Source organism: Nansenia antarctica (genome assembly GCF_963989245.1).
Source record: "Nansenia antarctica genome assembly, chromosome: 2".
Lineage (NCBI taxonomy): Eukaryota > Metazoa > Chordata > Actinopteri > Argentiniformes > Microstomatidae > Nansenia > Nansenia antarctica.
Window position 1 is genome coordinate 14,954,720 of NC_137675.1, and position 10,813 is coordinate 14,965,532.

At 43.6% G+C, this 10,813-nt stretch overlaps 1 protein-coding gene across 7 annotated transcripts in view; it reads left to right on the forward strand.

The window, feature by feature from the left end:
* rims1b (regulating synaptic membrane exocytosis 1b) overlaps window positions 1-6,479 on the forward strand; it is a gene marked incomplete at both ends in the record, with an annotated part of 66,171 nt that extends 59,692 nt beyond the window's left edge. For 6 of the 7 annotated variants that reach the window (XM_080523774.1, XM_080523777.1, XM_080523776.1 and 3 more), the window contains 6 exons: window positions 1,168-1,385; window positions 3,553-3,697; window positions 4,228-4,340; window positions 5,049-5,150; window positions 5,398-5,537; window positions 6,264-6,479. In XM_080523774.1, the coding sequence (XP_080379900.1) occupies window positions 1,168-1,385; window positions 3,553-3,697; window positions 4,228-4,340; window positions 5,049-5,150; window positions 5,398-5,537; window positions 6,264-6,479 (934 nt within the window). The remainder of the gene's footprint in view (window positions 1-1,167; window positions 1,386-3,552; window positions 3,698-4,227; window positions 4,341-5,048; window positions 5,151-5,397; window positions 5,538-6,263) is intronic. The other variant, XM_080523780.1, reaches the window with a different exon arrangement.
* Between the last annotated feature and the right edge of the window lie 4,334 nt (window positions 6,480-10,813).

The window sequence follows — 10,813 nt, forward strand, 5'->3', positions numbered from 1 at the left end:
CTTATCTCTCCATCCAAGGTTCCTCGTGGGATATTCTATCGCTCCCTTTCAATTTAGGATATGTTCAATTCACGACCGAGTTGCTCACATTGCCAATGTCCTTTTTTCATTTTGCAAGAGTTTGTTGATATTCAACGTAGTGTCTTTTCTCTTTTACGTTGTTCTGTGTTGTCGTTCTGTGTTGTCGTCCTGTGTGGTTTCGTCCCGTGCTTTGTTGTCTGTGTGTGTGTGTGTGTGTGTGCGTGCGTTGTACATAAGTGTGTGTCTCAGATCCTTCCTTGCATGCCTCCTGTGCTCCCACTGTCCGGACCCCCAGCCTGAGTTGGACTACCCCCCACCCTGCTACCCCGGCGCAGCCCGCCCTTCCCTCGTCCCCCTCCAGGGGGCAGAGGAGAGGCCCCAGGCCACCCTACCCCTCCCTCTCAGCCCGTGCGGTGAGGTGAACGCGGGGGACAGGGGTAGTGTAGCCGGCCTCTCCTGCAGCACCCTGGCCCCCTCTGAGGGGATGGACATGCGGGAGCTCCTCCAAACCCCCAGGAGGCGCCAGAGAGAGCTGAGCATCTTCTGCCCCTGTGTGTCGGTCTGTCTGAGGAGAAGAAGCCTGAACAGATCATAAGACTCTCTGTGCCTGAATAGGCAATGATCAACCTAAAGGCCAAGTCAATATGAATTAGCATATTATATTCACATCTGTCCTTTAGGGGCACATACGATTATAGAATTTGAGCAGGATGTTTTCTGTCACAGTTCCTTTAGTTCTTTATTTTGTTATTATATTATATTGAATGCTGGGGTCTGTTCAGGCTCTCTTGTATCAACAATATCATGCATTAAAACCACAGACCGTCAACCGCAGACCACTGTGTCTTCCTGTTCTCATGGACCCATCTTAAGCATATCTAATAAGCATATCTTCTTCAACTATTTTCAGATTTCAATGTACGACACATCATTTGAAAGCTTTACAATCCGCGCTTTCGTAGTCTGGAAAGAAAAAAAACTGAAAAAATGACCTTGCCCTACTTGGGGACTTTTTCACCAGACTCTGTCACATAGTCAAGACATCTGACTCCTGGTTTAAGTTCTCTCTCTCTCTCCCCTCCCTATCCTCTCTTCATCATCATCCTCCTCCTCCTCCTCCTCCTCTCCATCTCTCTGTCCGTGTAGTCGCCAGGTGCGGGCAGCGCCGGGCAGGAACATGCTAAAGAGCTCGAGCGTGAGCGGCGAGATCTACACACAAGAGCGGACGGATGGTAGCCAATCGGACACGGCGTTGGGGTCGGTGGGCACGGGGGGCAAGAAGCGGCGCTCCAGCCTCAGCGCCCGCGTGGTCGCCATCGTCGGCAACCGTCGCAGTCGCAGCACCTCGCAGATCAGCGGCGCCGGTGAGTTACCATGGCAACCCGTCAGAACCCAATGTGTTTTTCCACCGGGATACAATTGTCTTCCAATTAACTAACTAACTTTAAGTTGATTGACGGTGATGAAATTGGATCAAATAGACACACACCAGAATGAGACAAAGTGACAAATGACACACTCTCGCCTTCTTATTACACGAATGCAGACAAATGTCCTGATGTTTTAGTTCCAAGTTTTTGACAAATGTATTAGAAACAGAAAAAAAGGAACAAGGTTGAACAAGGTTGAAGCATGTTTTTTCATCTCGGACTGAGAGACAAAAAAAAACGTCCAGCCCGGCTTCCAGTCAGTCGGCCTTCCTGCGACGTTAGTTAGTGTGTTACACAGTGTGGCTTGGTTCACTGTAGGGATCGAGGTGGGGTTAGCACTCAGAGAGAGAGAGAGGAGGGGGGGGGGGGGGGGGGCATGAAAGAACAACTGCACTCCTCTTTGTAGCAGACCCATAAAAACCCATTAGAGAACATTTGGCCTGGAGGGGGTCTCCTCTTCCCCTCCTTCCCTCTCTCCCTCTCTCCTCCGTCAGGACAGGGGGATATAGGGAAACAGTAGAGAGCTCTGCCAGGGAGATCGGTCCTCTGTTACAGACAGCCCTCCTGCTGTGAGGTGTTAGCATCTTGTTGATGTGAGCAAAGGGAAGGTAAGAGGAACCTGCAGCTACATTTTTGTCAATGCAAAATTTTCCTCAGTATGATTATTGCTTTAGGGTGGATATACCAGGGAAGCTGGTGGAAGTAGAAAAAACTAAACACCACATGTGTTTGATACCTCAATCCATTCCATGCATTGCAATGGACTTCCCCTGGTGTGGATGCTGTCGATTTTGCATTGCAGTAGCCTACATTATGGTCTGTTTACAGTATGTGTGGGTTCAATACAAACTGAGGGAGAGTTGCAGCAATATACTGTAGCTGTTCAAAATGGAGGCTAAAGACGTGAGCAATTGCATACACACACTCATTGTTGGATATGAGGTCAGTGATAGTCGTAGAGAGAATAATACCACATGCATGGTTCTTCTATTGCTATGTTGTTATTTAACACTTGAACAGCTGTGCTTATTTTACCTACTATAAGAGCCGCCTCGGGTGTCAAATGACCGTAGTCTTTAGACTGCTACTTACACACAAAGACCACTAGTTGGCGCGTTTGTAAATTAGCCTGCCTCCTACACAGAAAAACTGCAAAATAGCTTTATTATATCTATATATAGTATATCCTGTGATTTTGAAAATGTAAGGATACTGGGTGGTAGAACGCACATATATCTAGGAAAGGTCATGAAAGGAGGGTCCTGAAATTTGATCGAGTGCAAAGGTATAAACATTTTTTTACTCACTTGGTCAAATGACCCCATCCATTGCTGTTCTAGTGTTAATCATGACACCTTTCCTGAGCCATACTGTACAGAACAACATTTCGAGAGAGAAACACGTTCTCTCTCGTTCGCTCTCTCTCTCTCGTTCGCTCTCTCTCTCTCTCTTTCTCTCTGTCTCTCTCTCGTCTTTTCAGCCTTTGAAACCTCTAAAACCATTGTTCCGCCGTGATTTATGTGAACACCCCATGACAGGAAAGGGTACTTTGACTTTTGTCACCGAGCTCTTTTTCTTCCTTTTTGGTCCTGTGTTATTGTTGTGTGCCACCAGCCCAGAGGGTGGCAGTGCCCTCAGAGAGGTCACCGTGCCCTGGGCGCGCTGTGGCGTATTTCTCAGAATCAGAATTTAGAATCAGAATACTTGATTGCCTAATAATAATATGAATGACTAAATAAACCCAAAATTGTCACGCAATGTTTGCCAGGAATTGGTGTTATAAAAACTATATATATATATATATATATATATATATATATATATATATATATATATATGTTACGGTACATGTGGGAATACGGTACATGAAAAACTAGGTTTAGGGTTAGGTGCTACGTCCACTTGGTACATGCTGGCATGTCTAACCCTACCCCTAACCCTAATCCTAACCCTAACCCTACCCCTAACCCTAACCCTAACCTTAACCGTAGCACCCTAGCACCTAACCCTAACCCTAGTTTTCCCACATGTACCGTTTTCCCACATGTACCGTAACATATTATGCATCACAAAAACATCATCCCCTGTTTTCCTCCTGCAGAGGGGAAGAGTAAGAAGGAGAAGGGTGCCCCCATCCAGAGGAGTCAGGAGACAGGCATGGCCGTGGAGCTGTCTAGGAACATGAGTCGTCAGCCCAGCAAGGACTCCACCAATGGCAGCATGAACAGCTACAACTCGGAGGGAAAGTCAGTACCTCCCACATCACGTCTCGCCTATTGAATCAAAATCTAACTTTATCGATACACGGATGCCGTACAATGCATGTTACAGGAAAATAATGTTTAGAACAATGTAAATCATTTCTTGGGTATCTCACACAGTCTCTCCTGTAGGGAACATATTAAGGGGACCTGACTAACCAGCAAATCAATATTACGCTTCGGAATGAGTTGAAATGTGACGGGACTGGTTACGGTTAGGGAAATGGTTAGGCTCAGTTTTAGGTGTTGACCTATTCGGGCTGTCAATGGGGTGCTGGTCATAATGGTCCCTTTAATATCTCCCCTCCAATAGAGTTCAAAAAGTATCTAAATTATTCTCTTTCTGATATCCTCTCTCTATATATGTTATGGTAGAGAAATGCTCAATATTGAATGATTCAATATTTCCACAGTGTTATAGCTAATCTGACAGAATATTACACTTGGATCCATAAATAAAACATAAGTGAATTTACTTAGTGAACTAAGTGTTTTTTTTCTTCTTTTTTCTTCAGTCTGATCTTCTCTGGAGTGCGTTTGGGGGCGGACAGCCAGTTCAGTGACTTCCTGGATGGTTTGGGTCCCGCACAGCTAGTGGGCAGACAGACACTAGCCACACCTGCCATTGGTGAGTTTCCTACTGTATGCCCCTCAGGGGAGGCTGGTGGAGGTAGACATCTGAAGACCGGCTCAATGTAAAGCAACGAAACGGAATGAGGAATGGTATCAAACACACAATACATGTTCCATACCGTTCCTCATTCCGTTCCATGCATTATGTCCTCCGATTTCTACCTCCACTAGCCTCCCCTGATGCCCCTCTGTTTTACGTAAATCCCACTGCCCCTCATCTTGTCTCTACACTACATGGCTTCTCTGTGGCTTTCTGAATTCCTGCATTATTACCTTGACAATTACAAATGTCATTTTATTCTATTCTATTCTATTATGTCCTGTCCTGTCCTGTCCTGTCCTGTCCTGTCCTGTCCTGTCCTATCCTGTCCTGTCCTGTCCTGTCCTATTCTATTCTTTGGTTTCCTGATAGCAAAACTGGCTTCTTTACATTTACCCTCCTCCTATTGCCTGCAATCCCTTTACTGTCATTTACCGTTTCATTATCTCACGTTTCCACATTCTTCCGATTACTTTGATTAATCAATTTCCTTCCCACTTCCCCTCCTGAACCAGTAGCCAACTCACTTCACTGTCTCCTTACTATCTTGTAATCTCGTTTCCCCTCCAGCCAACTGCCTCTTTTCAATGGTTTTTCATTACTTCCTGTTTCCTGTCTTACGAAAGTTGTAACTCTCGCTCTCTGCTTCCTGTTCCCTCCCAGGTGACATCCAGATCGGTATGATGGACAAGAAGGGACAACTGGAGGTGGAGGTGATCCGAGCTCGGGGCCTCGTACAAAAGCCAGGATCCAAAAACCTCCCTGGTAAGACTGTAGTTGTGGATGCACAGACACACAGAGTAAACCTACCTTTGAACATGAAACAGCTCAGAGAAAACTCTTTGTCAGTGGAGAGTCTCGGCTTTTTAGTCGTGATCTGGGTCGCCACTAGAGTTAGAACTATAGGTAATTAGGTACTATCTGATCATGGTCATTACTATAACGATGTGTTTCAGTGTCCTGGTGCGCCTCTTTTAATCACGTTTATCGATTTGTACCTTTGTTTTCTCAGCTCCATATGTCAAAGTATATCTGTTGAATAATGGAGCATATGTAGCCAAAAAGAAAACCAAGATTGCACGAAAAACGCTCGACCCGCTGTACCAGCAAGCACTGCTTTTCGAAGAGAGCCCACAGGGTAAAGTCTTACAGGTAAGTGCCCGACAAATCGCTTATATATCCCATTAATATCATAACCAAGTCCAGTGTAAGAACAGTAGGCCTATAACCAGTAGTAACTACAAAACTGTGGAGACTGGTGGAGGTAGAAACAGCACAGGTTAGGGTTAGGATTGGGGTTGGGTGGAATGAGCCCAGTAGTTCTCAAAAGCTGGATCAATGGCTAATGAGCCTCTGTACTAGCTACTGGTACCTCTAGGAATAATTGATCCAGCTTTTGAGAACTACTGACAACTCTAGTTTGGGTAGGTGGGTGGCTCAGAATGAATGTGAAAATGGTGCTTTCTATAATTGAAATAAATCTCTATAGCTAATGCAGACAGCTAACACCGGCAAGCCTCTCGTAAGGGACTCATTTTGTGCCTGGGAAATTTTGACGATAGATTCGTAAGACGAATAACGATAAGTGGATTTCTTGTACGTGCATGTCCCTCTCCATCCGTCTATAAAACCTGGAAGTCACTAAGCCTCCAGGCCGTATGCCAGGAGCATATGCAATTTGTGGGAGGCAATTTGTGACTCTGTGAGACTATTTGGTATACAGCACTTACAATAGCAATTACACAGTAATACAAACAATGTAATGTAAAGTAACCAAAATGATTTAAGCCCTATATACTTCTCCAGATGGGTTACATGTAAGATGTTTTTGAATACCAAAAAAACTGTACTAAAAATGTGTCTTTCCTGTTCCGTCAGGTGATTGTCTGGGGAGACTATGGACGAATGGACCACAAAAGCTTCATGGGAGTTGCACAAATCCTATTGGAGGAGCTGGACTTATCAAGCACAGTGATTGGCTGGTACAAGTTGTTCCCGCCTTCCTCCTTGGTGGACCCCACATTAGCCTCCCTGACTCGACGTGCTTCCCAGTCGTCACTCGACAGTTCGGGACCACCGGGTGTCCGATCCTAGTGGACCAATGGGACTACTCCTAGTGGACCAATGGGACTAGCGCTTTGCGAACTAACATACTGTACTGTAGACAAAAATGGCGGAAATCTAGAATAACCACAATCAGAAACAGAGTCACGATGAAAAAGCTTTGTTGAGATCTGACAATCACTCCTGTCGCGTTTAATTTTGTCTGTTAGAGAGCTCTACCTTTCGATGTTTCATTTTCGGTAAAGTAAAATCTCTCATAGTTTTCTCTCTGTTACTGTATTATCAAGGAACTAGGGTTGTCTGTAAATGACACGCAGTAAGGTAATGCTACTTTCGTGTCGAGCGATAAGGAGACAGTCGATTTGTATAAGAGATTGATATCAAATGAAGCAGGGTGGTTTTTCACTGAATCATCAGTTACAAAGAAATGTATGTTAGCATCGGAATGTATGGATCTGAGAAAGAGGTGTGTCCCTCCCTGCCTGCCGGGGGCGCCATCACGTCCTCTCTGCAGTGGCCCCCTCCGGAACCCCCACAGACTGCCAGCACTTGGGCCTCCGGGCAGAGTGCTTCTTTCCGGGGGGTGGTCAGTCCGGAAGCATAGGGCCTTCTTCTGGTGCCTAGACCCTCGGGGATCCACACTGGTTCTTACTGGTCCTTCTCTGTCTAAAAGATCTTTCTTTTTTTTGTTGGTATGTTTACCGTGGCTAGTCCAAGCCAGTTCTATTTCAGTCTCTTTTTGGGGGGGTTTTCCTTTTTCTTTTTTTTTGTTACTTATGGCACAAAAATGTTTTTACGACGAGTAAAAGGTTTACGATATGTTGTCCGATGTGTGCATGGAGAGAAAACAATGACACAAAGAAAAAGAAAAAAAGAGATTGAGAAAAAAAAAATGTCTGCAAAGTAATGCAGGGGACTGTTCGGTGAGGACACAGCTTCAGTTGCGATTTTTCACTTGATGATGAGATTAGCGTGCAATGTCGTTTTTTCTTCATTCCATCACAGACAAAGGTCAAATTCAGTTGTCTTTGTATAGATGTATATTAGACCTCTCTGGAGGTTGACCAATAAATAGGATTTATGTCACTTTGAACGATCACCAGGGTGTAATGTCACTGTAAAAAATCTTTGTCCACCCTCACGAGAACAAGATAAATGAATATCTCTGATTTCGCTGTTGGAGTATCCCCTCACCCCAGCACATGTTTAGGGTTTTTATCCGAAACTTCAGTTTACATTATTTTGAGATTTAAACGCAAGCACAAAAGCTTGATTTTTTTACGGCAAAAAGTTTAACTTTTTGAAAAAAAAATAGAAGAAAAAGAAAAGAAAAAAAATAGATTGCAATTAGCCCCTCCTTGGTTCATTTCATTTCCTCTTTGTCTAGATTTTTTCAAAACAAAAGAGTCGCTCAAATTTCCCTTGTGCATCTCTGTGAATGTGAAAGTAACCAATCAGATTGATCTGTCAGGACACAAACACCAATGCTCATCCTCCGTCTCGGCCCACTGTCTCCTCCCACCCGAAGGGGACGTGGCCAGCATGACTCGGAACCTGTTCCAAGCTGCATGCACATTTTGTAAAACGAAAACAGATACTGAAAAAAAAGATAGTGAAATAGATGACGTGTGTTAGTTCCACATACCGTAGAGGCCCGCTTGTATGTTGCATGCACCTGTACAGTTTGCTTGTACTTAAATATAAAGAGATAAACCAAGAAACCGAAGCCATTCACATCATGCGAAGACATTCGAAATCAGCTGCAGTCTAGTCCACGTCCTTCATTCTGGTGCTGATCGTCTCAAACAACTGATTCCTGAGATTATGTTGATGTCTTTTCTTAACCCTATTGAACGTGCTGTACCGCAGTACTGAGCAGACCTCACAGACCCCTTTTTTCAAATATACTGTTACTGTACATCATCATTTACCTCTATGGGGCTGAGATTATGTGATTATATATGTATAAATCAGATCAACATATATACAAAGTATAGTTATGTTAAACATAATGATATCAGATATGTGAATACATATACTTAAATTATATACAGTGTAACTACAGATGAACAGAAAGTAATATATCGTAGATATTCAACAACACGTACAGTTGAATGATATTTACAAAAGGGGCCAAGTATGATTTTGGGGAGCCATCTTAAAGTTCCTGGGGACCACATAGTGGACACTGCTACAATGGGACGCTGTAAGGTTTCAGAATGTTGTCCCGAAAAGGCTAAACTCAAGCATAGGTTATCAGGCCATACTTAACACTACTACCACTCAAAAAGCTTTCCAGATCTCCTTTGTGCTTCAAACCTAGTCTCCGAACCCCCCAGCCATGTAAAGCCCATATTTAATAACAGTTATTTTCCATTGTCCAGTGAAGCTGGTTTTCCTTTTACTTTGTCAGTATTATCGGGAAAAAAATGCTGATTGTTTACAATTTATGTGTTCCACTGAAACAACAAAAGAAAATTAGAAAAAAAGAAAGTATTCACTGCAACATTTCTTGTTTGTATAACAGATGTGGCTCAAATGATGTGTATGTTTTATATTTAAAAAAAGAGTTCATTTTTATTATTTACAAATAAAAAGAATGTGTGGAAGAAAATTCACCTTGACTCGCCCCCTTATTCCACCCTCATCATCACCCCCCCCCCACACACACACACACACACACACACATACACACACATCGATGTTCCCCACGTTGCATATCAACATTTTATTTGTCCATCGTACATTATGCTCTTGGCCCACAGTTACCTTGAACATTATGTCAATGGGTTAAAAAATTAAAATGCTCCCGGAAAGCTGGATCAGTTGCCATGGGTATCATGTCAGCTTGTGGGAAAACTAATATTTTCTCTGGTCCCATAAACTCAACCCACGATGCCCTCTGTCAGTCCCACAGATAGAAATCTTAGCAAAGCAGAGTCAGGGAGAGCGGAGAGAGAACTCCCAGGGAGAGAAAGAGAGAGAGGGGAGTATGAGGAGACTGCTACACAGCAGGAATACAGTGAGCAAGGGTCTATAAGTCATTATAGGACAATTGTAAAGGGGTTAGAAGTACAGTGTGTGCAGTATTTCATTGGCATGCAGAGATACGATCAACTGTATGCTTTAGGTCGGGTTCTTTCTACCAAAAGTTTGTTTGTCTAAAATGATCTTATCACATAGCAGAAGCCTTCAACTGTAGAGTATCAAGGCAGATCACAACAGGAGTGTAGTTCAGGGGAGGCTGGTGGAGGTGGAAACCGTAGGATGGGCTCATTGTACCGCATGGAACGGGAATGAGGAACGGTATCGAACACATGACCCTGGTCAAACTACTTTGGACTAGCGAGTGTGTCAATGGTTTATTTACCGAAATGTATTTACATTTTTCTGAATAAAAGTCTGAACATTTGGTCGGTTGCCGACTTGTTCCGCCTTTCACCAGCTGCCGTCACAATTTCAATAATTTGAACTCTACTGATCCTGAATACAACTACACCAGGAGAGGCTGGTGGAGGTAGACGTCGGAGGACGGCTCATTGTAATGCATGGAAATACCATTCTTCATTCCGTTCCATGCATTTTCAGCGTCTTTGAGCCTCGGAAAAGCGCTATATAAATCTAATGAATTATTATTATTATTATTACAATGAGCTGTCCTCCGACTTCTACCTCCATAGTTGTATTCAGGATCAGTAGAGGTTGAAATCAGAAAATAGAAAACTGTTAGCATGTCATTCTCCCAGAATCAACCAAGAGCTCACATAGCTGGGGGCCAGGGGAGGCTGGTGGAGGTAGAAATTGGAGGACTATGTGACATGGTCTGGTGAGAAAGGCCACAAGTAGGGGGAGGTCATACTTCCATGTAATGCATGGAACGGAAGGACAAATAGTTTCAAAAACACTGGTTTGATACCACCAATCCTATTTCCGTTCCATGCATTACAATGAGCCCGTCCTCCAGTTTCTACTTCCACCAGCCTCCACTGCCTCCACTGCCTCCACAATGACATAATGTCTATGAGAGTCCAAATGATGACAAATGAATCATTCTGAAGACAAACACGGAAAGAATTTGCAAAAGCCAGAGCTGCAAATTACCATGACCAAATAATAACGAAATTAGTGAGTGTCTCATTTTTCAAACACGGCTTTTATCCGCTGTTGCTTCTCTCTGTATTCTGGATGTCATCACGGTTTAAGTGAAAAATCACTGAAAATCACGATTAAAATAATCTAATTGCTGTCAGACGCCAAACTAATGTCCTTAGCTGTTGGAAACAGGTTTGAAATGTTTAGGCCGAATCCCCATTACACATTGGGTGGTGACTTATTATTTTTAAGTGGCAATATTGATTGCTCTT